Source organism: Puma concolor, chromosome A2, assembly GCF_028749965.1.
Source record: "Puma concolor isolate L17-30 chromosome A2, mPumCon1.1.hap2, whole genome shotgun sequence".
In the NCBI taxonomy this organism is placed as follows: Eukaryota; Metazoa; Chordata; class Mammalia; order Carnivora; family Felidae; genus Puma; species Puma concolor.
Window position 1 is genome coordinate 168280072 of NC_141668.1, and position 24847 is coordinate 168304918.

General features: G+C 47.6%; 2 protein-coding genes across 3 annotated transcripts in view; one reads left to right on the forward strand and one right to left on the reverse strand.

The window, feature by feature from the left end:
• Positions 1–15279, reverse strand: part of SAFB (scaffold attachment factor B) — a 36796-nt gene extending 21517 nt beyond the window's left edge. The window contains exons 1-3 of one of the 2 annotated variants that reach the window (XM_086699355.1): positions 14964–15279; positions 11772–11856; positions 25–89 (exon numbers count right to left, since the gene is read on the reverse strand). In XM_086699355.1, the coding sequence (XP_086555481.1) occupies positions 25–89; positions 11772–11856; positions 14964–15152 (339 nt within the window). In that variant the 5' untranslated portion in view covers positions 15153–15279. The remainder of the gene's footprint in view (positions 1–24; positions 90–11771; positions 11857–14963) is intronic. The other variant, XM_086699354.1, reaches the window with a different exon arrangement.
• A 283-nt stretch (positions 15280–15562) lies between these two features.
• Positions 15563–24847, forward strand: part of SAFB2 (scaffold attachment factor B2) — a 33157-nt gene continuing 23872 nt past the window's right edge. Inside the window, exons 1-6 of the mRNA XM_086699356.1 lie at positions 15563–15819; positions 16848–16935; positions 21552–21616; positions 21700–21903; positions 23662–23724; positions 24651–24678. Coding sequence (XP_086555482.1) covers positions 15634–15819; positions 16848–16935; positions 21552–21616; positions 21700–21903; positions 23662–23724; positions 24651–24678 — 634 coding nt within the window. The 5' untranslated portion in view covers positions 15563–15633. The remainder of the gene's footprint in view (positions 15820–16847; positions 16936–21551; positions 21617–21699; positions 21904–23661; positions 23725–24650; positions 24679–24847) is intronic.

A 24847-nucleotide genomic window follows, 5' to 3' on the forward strand; every position in this document is an offset into this window, starting at 1 on the left:
ATTCACTAACAACGCTGCACATACCTGTCCATCCCCAGAGTTTTCCTCCAGTCCATTGTCTTCCACACCCTCTTCTTCTGGTTTACGTCCTGGAGACAGAATCATTTACACCATGAGATCAGTGACATCTATATTCCAGAAGCAGTAACTTTTACAGGCCCTAAGCATTACAGAAGTAGACACCAACACCACGGCACTTCCCAACTTAGGGATGGTAAGACCATTTGGGACTGGACAGCCTGCTCCTACCCCCGGCAGAAGAGTTCTGTTCTCAACAAGTGGCTGTGCAAGTGTGAGGAGCTAGAAATGAGTGCATAGGAAGGTCGGGGCAGATCAGACCTGTTTTAAAGCCTGGCCTCCGTGTCGAGTGGCTTTGGTTGTGGGAAAAGAGTATTTCACACAGTGTGCTGCTTTTTAGTTAAGAAAGAGCAAACGTATTTTCCTACAGAAACTAACACAAAACAACATAAATAAGCAAAAAAGAAAAACCATTCATAATTTTACCACCTGGAGTTATTAGTCCCCATGTTATCATATACTTACTTACACAGACATCCTCTCCTATCTTGTTACCTACATATGCGTAAGATGCTTACAAAAATGGCACTGTATGGTCATTCTGTGATCTTGTCAGTATCTTATTTTTTTTTTAATTTTTTTTTCAACGTTTATTTATTTTTGGGACAGAGAGAGACAGAGCATGAATGGGGGAGGGGCAGAGAGAGAGGGAGACACAGAATCGGAAACAGGCTCCAGGCTCTGAGCCATCAGCCCAGAGCCCGACGCGGGGCTCAAACTCCCGGACCGAGAGATCGTGACCTGGCTGAAGTCGGGACGCTTAACCGACTGCGCCACCCAGGCGCCCCATTGTCAGTATCTTATGAACATATTTCCATATTCTTTAACGGCATCATCTAGAGATACCACCATTGATCTAATTAATACATACAGGTAGAAATTCAAGAAAAAGCTTATGAAGATGAACATCCTGGCAGTTTTTTTAAACGCTGATTTATTTTAGAGAGAGAGAGAGAAAGAGCACATGCGTGAATGGGGGAGGGGCAGAGAGAGGAGGAGACACAGAATTGGAAGCAGGCTCCAGGCTCTGAGCTGTCAGCACAGAGCCTGACATGAGGTTCAAACTCACGAACTGTGAGACCATGACCTGAACTGAAGTCGGACACGAAATCGACCAAGCAACCCAAGAACCTCCTGGCAATTCTTTTTGCACATAGGCAATTACCATTCTAGAACGTATTTCTAGAAAGGGCATTCCCAAGACAAAGGGTATTTTTAAGGCTTTTATTAAAAAAGAAAAAAAGATCCTACCTATTATCAAGATAGGTCACTCCAATTCACACAGCTCCATCAACTATGAATGAAATTGCCAATCTTCCCAAATCTTTGGTAAAATCAGGTATTAATTTTTACCTTCGTCAATGCACTAGGCAAAAGAAGGAATACTGTCTTCACCACAATTTATCTTAGGTTGCATTTTTTGTTCAGGAGGCTGGACTCACCCCTTAACTCTTCTCACTCAACCTCTTAATGTTTCTTATGAATAGACTGCTACATTCACAATCTGTTCTGAAGACAACACTTCATAATGGCCAGCAAGTTGGCACTTTCATCTAAATAGTAATTATGTGGCCAATGCCTTTAATTTTTATACAAATTATCAAATGAATAAAAACAATAGAAAAAATGCAAATGATACTAGAAATGACAGATCTAAAGAGAAAAGGGAAATCATTAGCCATGGTAGTAATGAAAACTATAGGGCAGAAGTGGAATTTTTGGTCCGAGAACAGGCTTGCTAAAATTAAACCCTTTTCGTCACGAAGAATGAAATCCCAGGTACGAAGTACACGAAGTACGCTGTGGAGGACGAGTCTCAACAGCAGAGTGTAATGCAGTGAGCTCATATGCTTTGGAGCTACAGCTCCTGGTCACGGAGGCAGAGCTCAGCTTCTGGAAGGATGCAGCAAGGGTTGCTGATCAGCTACCTTTACTCAGTCACAAATCCTCAGAAAAACTTACTTCCTTCAAGACCTTTTTCCCAAAATGAAGATCAGTTTCTTAAAGCCAGTAGCTGTTTTTCCGTCACATAAGGGAAACAAACGTTAACTTGCTCACATTTAAGGATTTATCTTGTGAGTGTGCAAGATGCATTAACATTTAGGGCAAAGGGCGGGGGAGGGGGGGCGGCAAAAACACAAACCTAATCATGGATACCGTAATTGAGTTTTCTAAAAAAAAAACCCTCAGGGGTAAGAATTTCCTTATAACATCTGTTCCCTGATTTTTCCATATTCTAATTTCATTCAGCAATATCAGGAAATCTGAAAAGTTTTTTAGGAATACCTTCTTTAAAAACAGAGCGTGTGGCACCTGGGTAGCTCTTTGGGTTAAGCGTCAGACTTGTCTCAGGTCATGATCTCAATGTTTTTGAGTTCAAGCCCTATGTCAGGCTCTGTGCTGACAGCTCGGTGCCTGGAGCCTGATTCGGATTCTGTGTCTCCCTCTCTCTCTGCCCCTCCCCTACCCCACCCACACTCTGTCTCTCAAAAATAAACATTAACCCTCCCCCCCCCCCCAAGAACATGACACTAACAGCACCATTCAATACATTATGTGCAAATAGTCTTTAGCGGCTGGCGGGGAACACCGTTAGCGTTTTATAATATCTCCATGGCAAAATATGCCTTAAGCTTTAAAAAAATGTCTGGAACTCAACCCAGCGCTCTTTATATATAAATATACCAAGAAGATGCACTAGCAGCATGTCCATGGATTATATTTGATAAAGCTGGTATCATTCTAGAATATATACCTCGTACACCCTAGTTACTAGGAAAAATCTAAGTAGGTCACCGTGAACTTGCAACCCTTTACTGATCTCTCCCTTCCACAAGAGGCAGCAGGTTTCCCACAAGCAAAATCAGTTTTCCACGTTCACAGTCACCTTTGCTCCAGAGCAGCAGCACGGGCACACTGCAGCCCAGACTCCTCGCGGGGCAGCTCTCTCAAGTAAGAAATCAGCAGGGGGGCGCCTGGGTGGCTCAGTCGGTTAAGCGTCCGACTTCAGCTCAGGTCATGATCTCACGGTCTGTGAGTTCGAGCCCCGCGTCGGGCTCTGTGCTGACAGCTCGGAGCCTGGAGCCTGCTTCGGATTCTGTGTCTCCTTCTCTCTCTGCCCCTCCCCCACTCATGCTCTGTCTCTCTCTCAAAAATAAATGAACATTTAAAAAAAAAAAAAAGAGGGGCGCCTGGGTGGCGCAGTCGGTTAAGCGTCCGACTTCAGCCAGGTCACGATCTCACAGTCCGTGAGTTCGAGCCCCGCGTCAGGCGCTGGGCTGATGGCTCAGAGCCTGGAGCCTGTTTCCGATTCTGTGTCTCCCTCTCTCTCTGCCCCCTCCCCCGTTCATGCTCTGTCTCTCTCTGTCCCAAAAATAAATAAACGTTGAAAAAAAAAATTTTTTTTTTTTAAATAAAAAAAAAAAAGAAATCAGCAGAGAGGTCAAGAGGAACATGTATGTGGTTTGCTTTTTGTTTTTTAATATTTATTTGAGAGAGAGACAGAGAGAGAGACAGAATCGGAAGCCAGGTCAAGGCTCTGAGCTGTCAGCACAGGGCCCGAGATGGGGGCCTGACACAGGGCTCGAACTCACGAACCACGAGATCGTGATCTGAGCCGAAGTTGCAAGTTTAACCAACTGAGCCACCCAGGCGCTTCAAGAGAACGTGTGCTCGGAAGAACAGGCTTCAGTACAAAAAGCATAACGCTGGTCGGGAAGCTTACTGAGAGCAACTATTTGGGAAAAGCCACTCTTCTAAAGAGAAGACAGGTATTTAAGTTGATCCAAAATGGATAAAAATGAAAACTACAGCTCTCTAGAATAAGTCAAAGTGCCATCTTTATGTCAAGAGAAAAGGAGGCCCTCAAATCCTTCCTCCGGAGTAAACAGCATCCTTGTTCACAGCCTCCTAACTACAAGGTATTGCTCTACTCACTCTGCTCTGGCATCGGTAACCTGTAGAGCAGGAACCTGTCCCTTGCCCTCTTGCCTGGGATGCCATCTCCTCTTCCTCCCCTGAGCTTCTTTCTGCCTCAGGACTCACCAGTTAACTGCCTCCTCCGACTCTGCCAGGGTCCCCCCAAAGCACGAGTGGCCAGATGCATGCGGGCAGGTCATTATTTTTAAAACGTATCTGATTAGGGGTGCCCGGGTGGTTCATTGTTCCTGAGCTTGAGCCTTGCGCCAGGATCTCTGCTGTCAGCACAGAGCCTGCTTTGCTCTCCCTCTGTCTCGGCCCCTCCCCTGCTCGTTCTCTTAAGTAAATAACTTAAAAAAAATAAAATAAAATGTATTCTATTACACAAACATTTATGCAATCACATGCTCAAAAACAGTCACACTCCTCACTGTCATTTTTACTTCACAAATAAAAGATTCAGCCTTGTTTTCTTGCACTACATGTTAATCCACCTCCATCTTTTATTTTGTACTGTGGATATTCCTTAGGTTAGGGACTCCCACGCAAAGAGGCTTTATTAAAAAAATTTTTTTCACATTTATTTATTTTTGAGAGAGACACAGCACAAGCAGAGGAGGGGCAGAGAGAGGGAGACACAGAATCCGAAGCAGGCTCCAGGCTCTGAGCTGTTAGCACAGAACCCGATGCGGGGCTCGAACTCACAAACTGTGAGATCACGACCTGAGCCGAAGTTGGCTGCTTAACCAACTGAGCCACCCAGGCGCGCCCGAAAAGATTCATTAAATCATTTCCAAAAACTGCCCAACTCCGCACATCCTTGCTAACATGGAATATTAGAACGGTATAAAATTTTGCCAGGGTGAGAGGCCAAAATGAGAACTCTATTTTTTTCTTTGCTTTCCTTCAATTACCCGCAAAAGAATCTTTTTTCGTTATACAGGCCAATGTTTTTTCTTTGATCCATGAACCACTTGTTCATAATCTCTACTTTGTCAACTGGACTGTGAATTTTCCTTATTAAAAAAAATTTTAGTGTTTATTCATTTTTGAGAGAGACAGAGAGCACGAATGGGGGCGGCGGGGGGGGGGGGGGGGGGGCAGAGAGAGACGGAGACACAGAATCCGAAACAGGTTCCAGGCTACAAGTTGTCAACACAGAGCCCGACACTGGGCTCAAACTCATGAGCTATGAGAGCGTGACTTGAGCCAAAGTCAGACACTTAACCAAATGAGACCCCAGGTACTAATTTTCCTTATTCTATAATACTTGCTCTCAATCTGTTGCATCTGAGTTATTTACGTCATCTTTTGCTGAGAGGATTAAACCTTTCGTGCAGCTAAGTTTATTAGCCTTCTTGTCTGTCGGTTTTAGTGTCATTTCAGGTCTTCACCAGGGTAACTTTCAAAGTACCATCCTAGCCAGAATTTTCTATTTGGCCTGGAAGGAGGAAGAACAGATCCTTTCCCACCATGAGATAGACAGCCAGCTGTTCCAGCATCATCTACTGAAAAACCCTCAGTGCCATTTTTAAGAGGAACAAATCCTCAAACTTCCCAGTTTCTGATATCCTATTAAAATTAGAGCAACTCTACATCACTGGTTTTCCATTATTTTATTTTATTTTTTTTAATATTTATTTCTTTTGATGGAGAGAAAAGCAAGAGTGTGCATGCACAGGGGAGGGGCGGAGAGGAGGGAGGGAGGGAGGGAGAATATCCCAAGCAGGCTCCACGCCGTCAGCACAGAGCCCGACGTGGAGCTCAAACCCGTGAACTGTGAGATCATGACCTGAGCTGAGATCACCAGGCGCCCCACAACTTAGTTATTCTTATACATTTTCTTTTTAGATCACATTAGGAATAACTGACAACTTTCTAATATGAAATCATCACATCTAGAAAAATGTTCTCAAAATTAGTCATGTCACAGGTTTTGAATATTGCTATTAGCTTTGCTATTTAAGGACACTAAACATACTACCTTTTACACCCACCTTGTCTTTGACTTACAAGTATTTCTGCCACCTCCAAAATCCAAGAGAATAAACAATTTTAACTAGCTAGCAACTTCAGTTGGTACACTGTTCCCGTTAGCCAGAACTTTATTTTTTCACATTTCTGAAGCTGTCACTGGCTAATTTGATTGCTTCAACAGTATTTCATTTCATGAGGCACATTCAGTCCAACAGACCTTACAAACCCAGCACTGGCCCACGAGGAACGGACATCACAGTAGCAGGGTACCGCTCTCCACAAAAAAGAACACGGGTGCCTGGAAGAATGGCTGATTCCCAAGGTACAGCAGGAAAGTACTAGAGGAATACCCTCTTGTGCCAGAAAATAAGAAAGTGGTCAAAGAGTGACATGGACATGTCAAAAGACACATGAGTCAGACTGGAGGGCTCTCACTGGAACAATCTGAACATCAAAATAATCATCATAAGGTTTAACAACTTACTGAACAAAGTAAGAATCTCTAAATTCACACTGATAAATAAAGGAGAAGAGCAAGCCATCCCTTATGGCAGAAAACAGACGAATAAATGTAGATAGAATAATACATTTAAAAACTCACCAATGGCTAACCTAATGGATGCCAAAAGTAACGGAGAATGAACAAGATATGAACAAAAGTCTCAAAGTATCCTTCTCATAGATACGGTTACAAAGAGTAAGATAGTAACTTTCCAGTGGAGAAAAGGGAGGAACACCACTTTAAGTCAGTTACTCAAATGGACAGCATGTACCTCCAGAGAGGATACACCGAGAAGAGCAACACTTCTGTTGGTACTGCTGACCAAAGTGTATAATTTGAACCTAATGAGGAAAAGAAATATGAATGAATAAACAAACCCCAATTAAAAAACAAACAAACTAGCCTTCGTAATAAACGATCTGTACTCTTCAAAAATGGCAGTATCAAGAATACAACAGAAATCTTAAAAACTGTTATAGACGGGCACCTGGGGAGGGGGCTCAGTCGGTTGAATGTCCAACTTCAGTTCAGGTCATGATCTCACAGCTCATGAGCTGGAGCCTGGTGTCGGTGTCGGGCTCTGTGCTCACCGCACAGTGCATGGAGCCTGCCTCCAGCCCTTTTTCTCTCCCTCCCTCCTCCCCTCCCACCGAAATAAACATTAAAAAACAAAACAAAACAAAACAAAACAAAACCCGTTACAGATAAAAGGAAACCAAAGAGACATGGCAACTGAATGCAATGCATGACCCTGGCCTTTTCTTCCTTTTGAGCCGTGAAGAGCCTAACGTCTAAATAAGGTCTGAGCTTAGACAACTTTATCGATGTTAACGTCTTGATTTTGATGACTACGGTTACGTAACACCCTTGCTTTTAGGCAATACTGGAGTATGTAGGGCAAAAGGGCACATGCCAGCAAATCATTCTCAAATAATTGAGGAACAAAACAAAACATACATACGTATGTATGTATACATACACACGAAGGCTGGGAGGAGAATAAAAAAAGGTAGTAAAATCCTAACATCTGGGGAATCTGGACACAGGATACACAAAAATTTCTCAGTCTTACATCTTTTCTCTAATATTAACTTGTGTCAAACAAACAAATCAGCAGCACAGGATCAGGTATTGGCTAAAAAGCAAACCTATCAGTTTTGCTTTTTCCAGTTAAATTTACTTTTCTGACAATTATTTTAAAACATTCTGCTTAGGGGTGCCTGGGTGGCTCAGCTGATTAAACTCTTGTTTTGGCTCAGGAGACAGAGCCCCGCTGACAACTTGGAGCCTGCCTGGGATTCTCGCTCTCCCTCTCTCTGCCCCTCCCTCCCTCACGCACATGCACTTGATCACAAAAGAAATGAACATTAAAAAAAAAAAAAAAAAACTCTACCGAACAGATTACTGGTATGACCCTACACTAGACAAGTGCTGAGATTACCTCAGGCATACGTTCTAAGATTCTGATTAAAATAACCAACATGCAGATTTTAAACCATGGAGTCTGTCCACCAATCGGGCCAGAAAAAAGAACTTTATTTTCATTAAAATCTTGCTGAAGTGGCGGCCCCTGGCTGGCTCAGTCAGGTATGTGTCCTACTCTTGATGTCAGCTCAGGTCACGATCTCGAGGTGGTGGGATGGGGCCCTGCATCGGGCATGCACTGACAGCATGAAGCCTGCTTGGGATTCTGTTTCCCTTTTCCTCTGCCCCCTACCCCGCTTACGCATGCCTGCCGAGTGTGCAAGTTCTCTCTCAAAATACATATTAAAAAAAATCTTGCTAAAATGCAATAAAGTTGTTGAATATAATTCAGTAGAACTTACATACTTGCCCTATCAAACATCAAAATGTACTGCAGAGCTCCAGAATAGAATGAATTATGCCAACCAAAGAACCTGGTGCAAGAGTTTGTACTGAATGGTTCTGTTTTACACGAAGTCCTAGAAGAGGCAAAAGTAATCTACCGTGCAAGTAATCACAACACATGTTTTTTAGGGAGGGTGTGAGGGGGCTCAAGGGAATGTGACTGGGAAAGGACAAGGAATTGGATAACACTGTTCCATATACTTGGATCCCTACCTACCTCACACCATACGCAAAAGTAAATTCCAAATGAATTAAGCACCCAAATTAAAAAATAAAATAAACGTTACTCTACAATGCAGAATGTTTTTTACAGTTTTAAAGGAAAGGAAGGCCTTTTAAAACACAACATAAAATCTAGAAACTATATAGAATGGGTAGGTTGACAGTGCAGCCTGTGTTAAAAATTAAAACTTTAACAACCTGAGGTGCCTGGGTGGCTCAGACAGTTTAGTGCCCAACTGTTGGTATCATGATCTCATAGTTCTTGGGTGAGCCCTGCGTTGGGCTCTGTGCTGACAGTGCAGATTGGGATTCTCTCTCTCTTCTCTGTCCCTCGCAAAATAAATAAATAAAACTAAAAAAAAAATTTAAATAAAACAACCTAAACATCACGAACAAGTTTAAATTTTAAAATAGAAAAAACAATTGCAATGTTTTTATACAGAGAGAGTCCTCAAAAGTCAGTAAAACAAACTCAGCAGAAAAGTGGGCAAAGGGCATGAAATGAAAAGGCAATTAAGAAAATACAGATGGCCAATTACCAGAAGCTGTTTAATCTATGTAAAGAAATACAAATGAAAACTACCTGTGGAGAAATGCAGATAAATATGATACCTCTCTTCTACATAAGAGACAACATTTAAAAAAAATACATACTATTCAACATTGAGGGAGAATTTAAATAGACACTCCCCCTCCCTGTAGTTGGTAGAGATATTAAACAGTATAGCCTGTTGAAGAGCCATTTGTCAGTAGCTTTTTTTTTTTTTTTTTTTTTTAATGCTTATTATTTGAGAAAGAGAGACAGAGAGACAGACACAGACAGCAAGCAGGGGAGGGGCAGAGGGAGAGGGAGACACAGAATCCGAAGCAGGCTCCGGGCTCTGAACTGCCAACATAGAGCTTGACACGGGGCTTGAACCCACAGACCGCGAGATCATGATCTCAGCTGAAGTCGGCCGCTTAACCGACTGAGCCACCCAGGGGCCCCCATTTGTCAGTAGCTATTTTAAAATAAAAGGCACATATCTAAACCCCACAATTCTTCTTCTATTAAAAGTTACCAAAAAAGATATTCCCTTAAATACACAAAGATATTTCTGATTCATGGCAGCAAAGATCACTGAAAACACCAAGTAAAAACTGGAAAAAAAAATCTCAACAGTCTAGTAATACACTGATGAGCTAAGTTGTGGAATGTTGATATGAAACATTACTATTAAGCTATTTAAGAAATCAGGTCTTTTTACCTGTAATCACCGGAATGCCCGTAAAATGGTAAGTGAAAGAAGCAACCCACAAAATATTTTGTAAATTAAGACTATTTTCTGGTTTTTTTTCCCCCCTGAGTTTATTTTTGAAAGGAGAGAGAACACTAGTGGGGGAGCAGTAGAGAGCGAGAGACACAGAACCTGAAATAGGCTCCAGGCTCTGAGCTGCCAGCACAGAGCCTGACACGGGGCTTAAACCCACAAGCTGGGATATCACGACCTAAGCCAAAGTTGGACGTTTAACTGACTGAGCCACCCAGGTGTCCCAGACCTATTTTCTTAAAGAGAAAAATATATTTGTACAGCTGTATATGTGTCTTTGTGCATTTTTTTAAAGACTGCATGTACACAGGAAAGTCCAGGAAAGTATCCCCAACCTTCTAATAACTGGGGGAAAAAGGAACTTCTACATTTTACTTAATACATGTCTGTGTTTAAAAAACAAAAACTGGGGCGCCTGGATGGCTCAGTCGGTTAGGCATCCGACTTTGGTTCAGGTCATGATCTCACGGTTCGTGAGTTCAAGCCCCGCATCCGGCTCTGTGCTGACAGCTCAAAGCCTGGAGCCTGCTTTGGATTCTGTGTCTCCCTCTCTCTCTCCCCTTCCCCACTCAAGCTCTGTCTCTCTCCATCTCTCAAAACTGAATAAATGTTTAAAAAAAAAAAAAAGATTAAAAAACATCAAAAACAAAATACCCACTTAGAATACTTTACTTCCTTTCTTCTTTTTCCAATCAAAAAGAAAAAGAGATCCAACAGGCTCTATTTCCCTCCAGGGTGACCATCTTTCTGTGATTTTCCAGTACTCTTTGCCCTGGCAAAGACATTTACTTGGACAAAGCCAAAAATGCACAATGTACTATAGACCACAGAAGTGACTTCATTCCAAAGTCAAGTCACCTGGCTGCTTTTCTCCAAGAGCTCACACCACACAGTGGGACTGACATTGGTCTTAGACATTTCAAACCCAATTCTTCACCACTGGCCAGACAATATAAAGATTTCATTTTGTTTTGGGGCTTGAGCAACAAAGCCACCAATTATCAACAGAACTTTCAGAACAGTTCAAATGCTCAGTTTTAGTGGATTCTTTCTTAAAAGAGTAGCTGAATGTTACTGAATTAAATTACTGAGTGAATACTGAAGAAAAAGAAAGACAAGGAAGATAGAGCCCTTGCCCTCCACAGTCTCAACACTGACAAGGTGACATAAGCATTAAAGCAAAGTATAAGGAGGCAGGTCATCGCACCGTAGAAGATCTGAGGACGGAAGAGCTGCTGCCGATGGGATCACAGTTGTCTGCTGATGGACAAAGACTTGAGTGCAGACAGAGGGGGAAAAAGGGGAGGTGCAACATGTAAATTCAGGCAAAGAGGTTCAAGAAAGGAAACACGTCTGGGGCCTGACTAAAGCCCAGGATATAGTAGAGGAAGGCGGTAGGGGTGAAGAAAGAAATAGAGATTTGGGTGAGATAGTGAAGATCATTAATGCCACGTGCAATGTGGCATTTCTGCAGTAGGCAATTTTGAAAGCAATGCTGTAAGAGTGACGAGCCTTGTTTTGGTCAGGTGGTATTTAAAAAAGAAGTTATGTTTTGCAAGTCAGAGAAATAGGAGACCCAAGCAGTCCTAAATACTCTCTATGTAAAGAAGAAGGTTAAGAGTCTGGACAAACAAGAGCTGCTGAGAAACCTACAGAATAAAATGAACAAATACGTAAATACCCTTCCCACTCTGTCTGAGTTCGTAAATACTAGAGAAACAAAATATACTAGAAGAATCTTACTGGAAACGCAAAGCTTCATTCCAGGCCCTCTGGAGTCACAGGGCAGTCCACAGGCCCCAAACACAGCCAAGTAAGCAGGCAGGCACATTAGCAGAGAAAGTAATTGTGAACAGAGCTCCTAAAGTTAGAAGCGCTTATAAGATTCTCAATACCTTTGCTGGATCTCTTTGACGTCTTCTTGTTTCCCTCAGAGGTAATTTCAATTTCATCAGGATTACCCCCTTCATCTTCAATTGCCTAAAGGGAAGGTTAAAGAGAAAAAGTTAACCAAAAAAGGCAACATGCAGACTTGACTTTCATGGAGACTTCAGGAAAGGGCTGCCCCCCAACTCCTCTGTGGTCTAGCTCTATGTTGGAACAATGAGTCTGGAGTCAGACTCTACCAGTCCTTAGCTGTATGGATTAAGGCACGTTTACTTACTCTGAATAGTTCACTCTGGAACGTGAGGCTAATAAAAGTATTCACCCTAGAAGGTCATCCCGAGAACTCTATCATCTGTGTAAATCAAGCACTCAACAATCAGCTGTTTTAACACTATCATCACCACAACCTAGTTTATTCTATTCCTGGACCAAGAAGAACTCGAAAAGGGAAAAGCACTCTCTTCCATTTCCTACGACTTCACCCAGCAATGTGCTGTTGACCCTCTGTGACCCCCTGTCCATGCCGTGCCTACACGTAGCACTGTCTGGACAGACTACATACTAACGCTCACGGGCTGACATCATAGCGTGTGCAGCACAAGACTGAACTGACACGCATTACCTCATCAGGTCACCCACACCTATGACTGACTCCAAAGGTCTCGCTCTTAACTGCTAGGGGACCCACCTGAAAGGATACAGAATTGGAAGGCTCTCCCGGCAAGCCGGACCTCCCATCCTGAGAGCCTGTCCTTCACTTGAACAGCCCACACCCACAATATGGGCACAACATGCCCAGCACCGAGGAGGCACTCGGCAAACTGGTACTGGGCAGGTCGCTGATGACCTCCACGGACGCTGGGCTGTGCTTTCCGGCTTTACCGAGAACCCTGTCTCTCGGTGCTATACTCTCCTGTGAGCACGAGTTCTATTTAAACCTGCTGCAAACGCTGTGTTTTATTTGTCGGTGGTTTCAGAAATTTCAGGTTGGAAGGAGTTTTCCAGCGTGGAAGGCTGAACTTGAAATGGGTCTTAGGAGCTTCCACATCTAGTCCATACCAGGAGCAAAGAAAGTCTCTCCCTTCTCTCCGAAGCCAGAGCAAGGAGGAAGAAGTGGAAGTTCCGCTCTGGGACCCAGGAAAGCACAACCAGAAAGTCCCCCATGTTCTTCCTGGCCACAGAGGATTCTGGAATCCTGCGGGGGGAACAGAGAACTGCCCCCGGACAGAAGGCGTACCGTTCTGCCCCTCTGTACGTCTCCCCTGGGTGCCGTGTTTACGGGATCATCTCTAGGGGCACTGTGGGCTCTGAGTCATCCTTACAGAGCTCGGTGAACTACACTCTGTGCTCCCTCCGCCTTTTCCTCACTTCCTTCCTGGAAAAATGACTGGAGAAGGGACACTAGGTGCTAAGAACAGAGAAGAGAAGGAGGAGCAGTAGTTCCAGACTCGCTGGGGCAGGGGAGCGGATGAACACAAAACGCTGATGGCATTTCTGCACGATCACCGCATCCCTGAGAAAACGAAGGGGCAGAGGAGGAAGCAAAGACGGCTCAGGGGGGACGGTGCTGGAGGGTCCCCCGAAGTCCCACACCAACCGGTCTCAGCCACCAACGTGACAGGAAGGCTCAACGCCATCCTATCAGCCTTGCAGACCGTCTGGGGTGAAACAAGGACAGAGGTCCCGATTTGCCTCTGCCGACGGGGGGCCCCGGCGGCTAAGCAAGCCGACCCCAACTCCCCAGGTGCCACCCCTCGGCCTGCGGGCACTTCGGGTCAAGGTACACGTCTCGGCTGACGGACTACGCGGTGCCTCGAACAAAGGAGGTCAGTATCCATGGCGAGAGAAACACAAGCGCCGGCGAGAAAGGCCCAACCGACTCTGAGCTAATCGACTCCTGCTTCTCAAGTCCGAGCTTCCTCGTTCGGAAAATAGGAAACCCCCGCTTCCTCCGAACAGTGATCAGTAACAAATAAAGCCCTGACACCCGACTGTCTCGGAGCCAGGAGCGGGGACAGAATCACAAATCACGTCGCCTGCAGGGGCCGCCGGCCGGGGAGGCCGAGATTCCCCGGGAGACGGCCCCAGATCACGCCGGGCGGAGGGGAAAAGGCAAAGGCCAAGCGCAACGCGCAGAAAGGGGAACCGAAGGGCCCAGACGTGTGGCTAACGCGTGCTGTCCGCGCCGGCCCCTCGGGGCTCCTCACGGTGGGGGGTCACGACAATCCCGCCTCTGCAAACAAGCCGCACGGGGGAGCAGAGGGAGCGGGGCCCACCGCGGCCCCCTCACGTGCCAGGCACCGTGCCAAGCCCGGTTCGCGCGACCTCGGCTGATCCGACCGCGAGGGCGCCACCGTCCCTTCTGTCCGGGGACACACAGGCTCAGGGAGCGTCCACGGGCTTCCCTGCCCGCGACCGGGCCGTGGAGCCCGGCGTCCAGACGCCCGGACGGGAGCCCCCACGCTGCCTGCGTCCGGGTGAAGGCCTGACGCGGTCTCCGCGCTCCTCCGGCCAACGTCTCTACGGCCCCGGTCGCCACTGTAAACGCTGCCCTCCCTCCCCCGGGATTTTCTGGACCTGCGGCTGGCAAGCCCATAAACCGCTTCTCGTCTTTTTTTTTTTTTTTTAAGCGTTTGGAAGCGCTCTTGGCACGCCTTTGGGAATCAGCCCTCCAGTCGAGGCGCGTCGGCCCTAACGGGTCAAGGCGCATCTCCATCTTCGGAGAACGCCCGGCGGCCGGCGCGGGTTCCAGTCCCGCCGCCTCGTCTCCGCGGCCGTGTGACCTTGGCCGAGTCCCCCGACCTCGCCCGGGAAAAGAGGGTGTCCGGGCTTCCTGTCATTTTCGCTGGCTGCGATGGGACAACGAGAGGAAGGCCCTCCGCGCACCGGCTGGTGCGGAAAACAGGGGCCCTCGGCCTAGGTGCCCCGCCGCCCGCCGCCGCAAGGCCGCGGCGCTGTCCCCGGGTCGCGCCGAGGTTTTCTTCTCTCTCCTGAGCGGCGCTGCGCTTCGCACCCAGGACCCGCTGGGCTGGGCGCTCCCGCTGAGGCCTCGGAGGAGCCGGGGAGAAGCCCGCGGCGCCAGGCCAGGCGCAGGCCCCGAAAAGGGCCGGAGGCGGACCCAGAGACCAGGGGACTCCCGTCGCGGCCGCGAGGACCCCCACGCCCGCCACCTCCTGCCGCCCCCAGGGCCCCAGCTCCACCTTTTTGAGCCGCTCCATCAAAACGCTCTTATTGCCGCTCGAGTCCAGATTCCGTTTCCTCAGCTCCGCCCGCAGATCGATTACCCGCAGGTCGCTGAGGCGCCGCGTCCCGGTCTCGGACGAGGCAGAGCTCAGAGCCGCTGCGCCCGCCGCACCCGAATCGCCTAGGCCTGAGAGAGTCTCCGCCATTCCAGGGACCCTGGCTCCGCCGCCCACTTCACACAGAACCGGGCCGGTTTTATCTCGGCTCCTAGCACAAAATGGCGCCGCCTGCGAGGGAACCGCTCCAGCCGCCCTGGCGCGCCTGGCTTCTGCGCAAGCGCACCCGGCGCGGAGCCGACGCTGCCGGTCGCGTCTGCACATGCGTGGTGAGCGCTCACAGGGCTGGGCGCAGGCGCGTTGCAGCTCGCCTGCCTCCCGCCGCGGACGGCCGCGACACATGCGTGCTGCAGTTACGGCGCCTGCGCGTTGTGGTGGGGAACGTGCGGTTGGTCGACGCGCGAGCGCGCGTGCTGCTAATAAAGCTGGCATGTGTGGCACGCATGCGCGGCCGGAAAGCGGGGCGGGAGAAAGCGAGTGCGTTTTCCTCTTAGGCGGCGCCATTTTGTGCTCAGAGCCGCTACAGCCGCCGGCGGTGTGGGAAGGAGGTGGCGGGGACGCGGAACCTGGGATGGCGGAGACTCTGGCAGGCTCCGGCGAGTCGGGTTCTGGCACAGCCGCTGTGGGGTCGGGTGCCTCGGAGGCTGGGACGCGGCGGCTGAGCGACCTGCGGGTGATCGACCTGCGGGCGGAGCTGAAGAAGCGGAACCTGGACACGGGCGGCAACAAGAGCGTCCTGATGGAGCGGCTCAAGAAGGTGAGGCGGCTGGACGTCCTGGGGTGGAGCAGGAGGTCGGGGCACGCCCCCGCGCGGGCCTGTCACCGCGGTTCCCGGACCTCCTTCCTCCACTCCCCCCTTGTGTCGGACCCCGGCCCGGGCTCGCGGGGACCAGGGGGCCCGGCTGTGTGACCTTGGTCCGTCACCGCCCCTCTCTGTGTCTCGCCTTTGATCCTCCTTGCAACTAGTGCTCTCGAGTGCCGAAAGCGCGTGTTGATAGCCACCGACTGGCCCCTGGACTTGCTCCGGGCCCCGGTTGGAGACTTGGTTCTGTGACCTTGGATAGGCGCCTTCTTCTCCCTTGCGCCTCAGTTTCCCCTCCTGGAGAACGGATGACCGAGGAGCCTTTGGGATGTTGCAGGAGAGGGAGCTGTGCCGGTTCCTACTCCAGGGTCTTCGCTCGTAGGTCTTGCGCTCGATGGCTCTTCTTCCAGGGTCGTCCTCTGGCTGGCGGGCGCCTTGGCGTCTTTCTCGGTTTGCTTGAGATGTTTCCCCAACATCCTTTGTAAGGTGTTGCTCCGTCTCCCCGCTTCTGCGTTTATGCACCGCCCCCGCCCGCGTTTATCCCAACCCCGAGTATTGGGGGGGGGCGTCTCCCCAACCAGAACAGGCTCCTTGCAGGACTTGAGTTTACCATCGAGTTCCCAGTCCTGTCCAGCCCCCCCCCCTCCAGTCCCCCCCCCTTGTCGAACACCACTCAAGAGTTTTTACAGAAGGTGCGTCTAGCGCAGGGTCGCTGCTGGTTATCTCAAAGCGGAAGGTACGGCGATTTTTAGGGCCCGTGTTTAGAACCGTCATTGACCCCCGCTCACACATCCCCCGGTGCTTCGGACCCAGAGAGGACCCAGACGTGCAAGCCTTGCGAAGGGCTTGCGGCTCACGTAGCAGAACCGGCGTGGCTCTGTGCGAGCGAGGGTTTGACTTTGTGGGCGGGGGAGGCGTTACAGAGAACGACGCGAGCCCCGCCGCGCTCCTCAACTTTGTTCAATTTTATCTCTTCTTCACAGGCGGTTAAGGAAGAAGGGCAGGATCCCGATGAACTTGGCATCGCGTTGGAAGCCACCAGCAAGAAGACGGCAAAGAGATGCGTCAAAGGTAGCGGCCTGTGCTCGTCGCCGCCTAAGGCCCGGTGTTCAGAGAACCTGCTGGCGGAACTGGTCTTGCCGCACCGTTTCTGTCCGCGGGCCGGGAGGGGGGCTTTGGTGGTTCCCGCCTGACGATTCCGCTTGCTTTTTGTTTTCATCACCTTGCGAGTAGTTCTGGGAAGACGAAAGAGACTTTGCGGGTACTAAGTAGGACACCTGGGCTCTTGTCGTTGGGATTTACGCTGAATTAGGGTAAGGCCCGCTCTTAAACCTGCTGTGGCTTCCTCCTCGGTTCAAAAACTGGGCTTTTTCAACGTTTTTTATTTATTTTTGGGACAGAGAGAGACAGAGCATGAACGGGGGAGGGGCAGAGAGAGAGAGAGACACAGAATCGGAAACAGGCTTCAGGCTCTGAGCCATCAGCCCAGCGCCTGACGCGGGGCTCGAACTCACGGACCGTGAGATCGTGACCTGGCTGAAGTCAGACGCTTAACCGACTGAGCCACCCCGGCGCCCCGAGTTAAATATTTTTTTAACGTTTATTTATTTTTGAGACAGAGAGAGACAGAGCATGAACGGGGGAGGGGCACAGAGAGAGGGAGACACAGAATCGGAAGCAGGTTCCAGGCTCCGAGCTGTCAGCCCAGAGCCCGACGCGGGGCTCGAACTCACGGACCGCGAGATCGTGACCTGGCTGAAGTCGGACGCTTAACCGACTGCGCCACCCAGGCGCCCCAACTAGGCTTTAAACCGAGGGAAAGGACACCAGCAGGAAACTAAATAGAACCCAGCTGCTCAAAAGGTCCAAAATAGATTGTTGGGAGGGTTTACACCCAGCCTATTTTCCGCTAGTGAGTTGTTTCTTGTTCGCTTTAAGACTTTATTTTTAAGCAATCTCTGCACCCAGCGTAAAACCCCTGAGGTCAAGAGTCACATGCTCCGTGGACCGAGCTTGCCAGGTGCTCAGCAGTCAGATATTTTTTTTCTCTCTCTCCCTTTTTTTTTTTGACACGTGATTCAAATACTATAAAACTCACCTGTTTACAGTGCACAATTCGTTACTTAGTATATTCATAAGGCTGTGTCACTGCTACGTGATTCTAGAACATTTCCATTACCCTATGTAGAAGTCTTTGTGCCTATTAGCATTTGCTCCCCATTCCCCGCCCCCCTCCCCTGCCGGAAGTGTGTAATTGTTCTGTTCCACGTAAATAGGATCGCACAATACGTGGCCTTTTGTGCCTAGCTTCTTTCATTGAGGGTGTTTCCAAGAGTCTTCTAGTTTGTGACATCTGTCAGTGGTTCATTTCTTTTCGTGGATGGGACCAGCTGTTTCTGGAAGTATTTAGTTCCACAAAGCTTTGAAATCTTGTTACCGTCATTGGTTTTCGTTCTCAGTTTTTGTATGGGTAAGGACAATCTGATTTTGGAACTTGCGTGTGATGTGGGTTATTTTCTTGAAAGGTGCCACCGCAAGAATTCTCACCGTGGGCTATACCCTGTTCATCTGAAAAAGAGTTAAATTTAGGCAGTGGAGCACACCCGCTTACAAAAGGAGAAAGTAATTTGTAGCGTTTTCAGTAACTTCAGTTTACTTTTTAGAAGGGCTGTTCTAGAAGGGCTTTTGCATGACTCATCTGTTTAAAAACTTTGTTTTGAAAGGTTAAACTTCTGAGTTAGGTTGCCTTAGGGATTTCCATTTAAGCTGAATTTTAAAACATTAACGTGTTGTTACTGCTCTTGTAATGGTCTGGTATCTATACTGATTAGTCAAGAGAATGCAGATTGAGAGCCCTGTATCTGTTAGAAGTTGTGTCTGAAAGTTCTTAATGTAGGTGCTCATTTAAAACTTGGGAGGTTCGAGGCTTACGAGTCAAAAATGTTCCTGGCTCTTAACAGGGATCTTTGCATTGCTAGACAAACCAGATCGTGGCTGAGTGCTTCCAGTGCGTGTCTGAACGTGTGGGTTGCAGTTTAGGTGACACTAAAACTGCTTGGACTTACCATTTTGTCAAAAAAAAAAGCTTTGGTGGTCTTTATTTCTGCTGGTATAAAGAAACGTTTATACTAGTGCAACTGTAGCTGGAATTGAAGGGGCACCGGTCCCTTCCCCTTTGTTTTTCTGAGAAGTCACCAGAAGGGTCCTGGGGCCGAGGGCGGCTCCTGCAAGTTGTTCAGCTAGCATGCTCTTTGCAGGTGTCTGCACATGTGGGTGTTGGTATGAAGTGCCAGACCCTCTTGTATCTTGGCTGAAATTAGATCTCCAAAGGTTACATCAAAGTGAAAAGTAGCTAAGCTTTAGACAGGCAAGTTTTTGAAGCTTGTGGATGTGATTTTGAAAGATTACCGTTCTGAATTAGGTTTTCTAGCATCTTTGTCCGCCACCCCTTCAGCTTTTAGTTGCTGAAACCAGACCCTTGGAATTGGGGTGTGGCCCCTGCCCAGCTTTTGTCGTTCTGTTGGCCTTTAGGGAGGGCTTTTCTCGGTCTGCATCTGTCCTGTTTCCGTCCTTTGTGGGTACAGCAGGCTACTAGTTAGAGGGCCTGCAAGTGGGTGCAGCCACCAAACATTAAAAAAAAAATTTTTTTTTTTTGACGTTTATTCCTTTTTTGAGAAACAGCACGAGCAGGGGAAGGATAGAAAGAGGGAGACACAGAATCTGAAGCAGGCTCCAGACTCCGAGCGTCGCCACAGAGCCTGAGGCGGGGCTCGAACTCACGAACTGTGGGATCATGATCTGAGCCGAAGTCAGGCGCCTAACCGACTGAGCCACCCAGGTGTCCCAGCTGCCAAACGTTTTTAGAGCGCATGTTGCGAAAGGGAGTGCTGGATTCCCATATAACGGGAACCAGTGCAGCTGAGTCTTTAAGAACCGAACCAAGTTCTCAGCTGTCAGATGCAGCTAATAAACCTGCTAGTGTCGTGGGAGTGTTAATAATATAAAGAGCACAGTGCCTGACAGGTGATAAAGCTACACGTTTTGAGTGAGTGTTAACGGTGGCCTGGAGGGCGCGTGCGGGGGTACATACTGCTTGGATCTGTACTCAAAGATTGAGGTTTCTTCTGTTTAATTTTCTCATTTCAAAAAATTATGGAAGGGTTTAGATACTTTAGAAGCTGTATTAGATAGCTTAGAACATGTAAAACGTATACACGTAAAAGTAAAATTCTATCTCTAATTCTACCACTGTGTTTGAACCCCTGTTGATGGCTGCCTTTGTTACTTTTACGTATGTACTGTAAATACGTCTTTGCATTTGGATGTATACAAACACGTACGTGCTATTTTTTTAAGTTTGTTTTGAGAGGCCTGCTAGTGATGGGGGGGTGGGGGGGAGGGCCGGCGGGAAGAGAGAGAGAGAATCCCAGGCAGGCTCCATGCTGCCAGCACGGAGCCCAACGCGGGACTTGAACCCATGGAACCGTGAGATCATGACCTAAGCAGAAACCAAGAGTCAGATACTTAACTGAGCCACCCAGGCACCTCTATGTGCTATTTAGTAAAAGTAGACGTACTGTACCTGATTCTTCCTTTTTTTTTTTTAATTGTATAGGCATTGTCACGTATTCTTAAATATTCTTTAGGAGCATGATTTTTTTTTTTTTTTTTTTTAAGACCTTTGTGGTGTGCCACAGTGTTTTGCGAACTTGGCACTGTTGACAATTTGGGGTAAGGAATTCTTTCCGTCCTGTGCACTATCTTAGGTTGAACAGCATCCCTGCTCACTACCCACTAGATGCCAGGAGCATCTCCCAGTTGTGACACCAAAAATGTTTCCAGTCATGGCCAGATTCCACCCAACTTCCCCTGTTGACAGCAACTGGTGTCCCACGAGTGAACAGACTGTCACGATGTGTTTTCCTTTCGAATGCTTGGGCTATGTATATTTCTAGATAGGGTACTTTTGGTTTTGTTCTTTGTCAGACATTTTAGTGTTAGCACATGCCCCTATAGAGGGAATTTCTAGAATAAAAGGTTTGTACAATTTTAAGGCTTTTTGATCCACGATGGAGCCCAAAGGTTTGACTTCTCTTCTAAGCCTAGAAGTTTCCACCCTCCTCCTCCAGCCCCCCTTGGAAATATTTAGCATTAATCCTAAGTAGTTCTGCATTTACAAGATCCAGGATGACCATTGACTTTGTGGTAGCCTTTACCTTTGTACCTTGCAAAGAAAAGTTCCTGAGCCGGAGAATAAGGAGAGGTGGTCAGCCTGCCTGACGTGGGTGGAATGTGTGGGAGAAGCAGCAGCTTAATCTAGTGTTATTTTGGGATGAAGCTCTTTGATCACCAGGTGGACTTGGCATTTGTAAGTGTCTGTCTGTTGGAAAATGCCCGTTCATCCTTTGCTCGTTTTTCTTTTGGGGTGTTTTTTTTAGTTTGGAGTGATTTTGAGGTCTTTTAAAGTTAGATATCTTGTGCAAAACCAAAATGCTTTGACAATAGTATAGAAATCCTCGATTTCCACGTCCCGGTTGCAGCAAAATTCCACACAGTGGGAGAACGGGTCCTTCTTCTGTTTGCTTATGATGTATCCTCACCCAGGTTGAAATCTGTCAGCGTGCATAAACTAATTAGGAGGTGAGAACCTAAATGTTAACCTAACTGAAAGGTTATTTTGTAATTAGGACAAAAGATGGAGGAAGAAGGCACAGAAGACAACGGCCTGGAAGAAGATTCCAGAGATGGGCAGGTACGTGGCATCGAAGGCGGAGATGCCAGCAGGAGCGCCACCACCAGCCCCCCGGTCGTTGACGCGTTTCCTTCTCTTTCCAGGAGGATATGGAGACAGGTTTAGAGAGCTTGCGGAATATGGACGTGATGGATGTCGGTGTGTTGGAAGAGAGCGAAGTTGAAAACAGCACCGCTCCCGACTTTGGGGAGGACGGCACGGACAGCATTCTTGGTTCCCTGTGTGACAGCAAAGAATATGTGGCGGCACAGCTGCGAGAGCTCCCTGCGCAGCTCACAGAGCACGCTGTAGGTAACTTGAAGACGCGGTGGAATGTGCCAGTAGCCCTGAGGCTCCCCAGTGCTCACGTGCTGCTCACGTGAGCAAGAACACCCTGCTGCTTGATTAGACCGCATCCACCATAGACACTGAACTCGGTGTCTAAACCTTCGTGGCAAGTTACATCCGTTGAAACTCCGTAGAAGTCTGATGTTAACTACCGGAGAACTTCTCTAGAATTCTGAGGAATATTTTGATAAATGGGCGGGAGGCACTTTCTGCGCATAAGTCTTAAAAGACTGATGTACTTGGTCAAAGTATTTTCCTTTGGAAAAAAGGTTTTAAAAATGTGTGGGATGATAAGAAGACAGGTCATAAGTTCATCATTTGGATTGTCCTGTTGGTGGTTTTGTTTTGTTTTGTTTTGTTTTTTGAGAGAGAGAGCACAAACTAGGGCAGGGCAGAGAGAGAGAATCCCAAGCAGGCTCCACACATGGGGCTCGATCTCACTATGAGATCGTGACCTGAGCCAAAACCAAGAGTTGGACACTTAACCAACTGAGCCACCCAGGCGCCCCTAAAGAAAACCACTTTTCATATCCTTGTGCATAAGGGAGGGCTTTAATCTTGTTACCAGTGTTGCTTTCTCAAGCTTTGACTTTTAGTATTTGGCAGAGACCTCTCTGTGGTGGCCTTCCTAAAACTGATTGCCATTTTAGCCTTACCACCTTGGCATACTCCATCCTCTTAGTTTGGTTGGTATTTTTTGTTTGTGTTTGTTGGGTCCCCCTCCCTTCCCCCCCCCCCCCCCCCCGCCTTAACTGTTCTCGCTTTAAACTGGGGAAAAAAGTGCCCTCGTAAGACTGAACTTTAAACCTTAAACCGTAAAGGTCAAAAATCACAAACTCCAAATATCACTGCATCTCCGCCTAGGGTGCCATTGGGCAGCTGTTTTGCTGTCCTCTCTCAGTGCGATCCTGTTGTGTGTTAATTATTTCCAAGCATGAACTTGGTTTCTTCTTGGTTAATCAGATCACCCAGGTCATAAGCTTCAAACGTGGAAAAGGAAGCACATTTGGGAAAGCATATTTTTGTATTTCACTTAAGAAGGTTAAAAAGTTTTCAGATTGAATACAGAAGATACCAGTTTGGTTAAATGTTTTAAATAAAGCCCCTAGGAGAAAGTGCCCAGTGGATGTTGTTTTTAAAGGTATTGTTACCAAGGGAAAGTGGAGAAGTGTGAAGTTTTTCATTTTCCTTTTGAGTTCTGCTCTGGAAAAATGTCTGGGTCACGTATGTGGACCACCAGTAAATAGAAACTGCCTGGGAAATGACTTGTATGTTTGTGGGCCAGCACTGACAGCAGCCACCTTGTGTGAGACCCTGTCAGAGGAGGCAGGGAGGCCAACGATAAACTGAATAATCCAATGGTGAACTACCCAGTGGCACTAGCAGGTGGCGGCGGGCGCTAAGAGGGAAACAGACATGTAAGTCACTTAGAAACTGGTGAGGTATGGGGTGCCTGGGTGGCTCAGTCGGTTGAGCATCTGACTTCGGCTCAGGTCATGATCTCATCAGTTGATGAGTTCGAGCTGTGCTGACAGCTCAGAGCCTGGAGCCTGCTTCAGATTCTATGTCTCCCTCTTTCTCTGCCCCTTCCCTGCTCACGCTCTGTCTCTCTCTGTCTCAAAAATAAATAAACATTAAAAAAGCAACTGGTGAGGTATATAGGCCTTGACCTTCATAACTTTGTCTCCATTAAGCGGTCTTCCATTTTTGTCTTTCAGGTGGATGGGGAGGGCTTCGAGAATACTTTGGATGCTTCATCATTGGACTTCAAAGTACCTCCGGTAGGTTACCACCTGCTTGTGCGTGGTTGGAAACATCAGGCGAGTGTTTAATATTCCATAGTGAAAAAGGATGTGCGTCTGTAAAAAATTGATTTGAACACTGATCTTGAGCCAAAGTGCTTGGAGTAAGAGGTTAAGCCAAACAAGTTACAGTCTTGCTTTTTGTATTCTACTGGGGGCACGTTAATAACCAAAAAGAAAGTAACTAGAAAAGAAGTTCATCAGGGAGAAGGCAATAAAAACTCCTGAAAGGCTTCCCGGAGGAGCCCAACCCAAATTGAGGTCTGACACATAGGTCAGGAGTTAATCCAGAGAAAGGGGAAAGAGGACTTTGGGCCCGAAGGGAGAATGGCTGGTTGTAGGGGTGGAGGATGCAGGAGTGAGACTGCAGACGTTGGTGGGCCTGACTACCCCCATCTGGGGTCAGGGAAAAGATTTGGCCCGCTGTCTTAAGTACAGTGGGGAGCCAGGGAAAGGATTTGAGAAAACAGATGGTTTTGTTGACAGGTTCCAGTGATAAATAACAGCTTCTTTGGAGAGAACTAGATCTTACTCAAATCTGGCATGATGTATAAAGCAGTCGACTGTGTGACCTCTCACTGTGGCAGTTGTTGCCCTCTCCAGAGGCCCTTCGGTCAGCTCAGACTTGGGTGGGGTGGCCACACCCTCCCCGGGGAATTCGAATAGGCCAAGTGTCACTGCTGCCTGCCAGGCTTTGCTGGGGAGAAAGAAGCCAGCAAAATGGGTTTGTTCTCATGGAAATCATCCTAGAATGCAACACGGTGTCTTGACTGGAACCACTGGAGAAAGTCGTTTGAAACAGGCATTTATTCACACTTGATTGAAGCTGTGTCTGCCAGGGAAAGGTATCTGTCCTGTTTCTAAGTGCCTTGTGGATTTTTTTCTCTTTTCTTTTTTCAAAATAGGATATTGAAGAACCTCTCTTGGAGCCAGGTACTGATAAGAGAAACACGACAGTTAATGGTTTGAAAGTTTTCCCACTCTTGTTTTTCAAGCTGTCTATATATTCTAAGCTGTGTATGGTCATGTAAATTATTTTAATGGTGGACAATCCAGATCGTACGAGGATCAGAGATTGGAAACCCACTCGTATCACCAGATC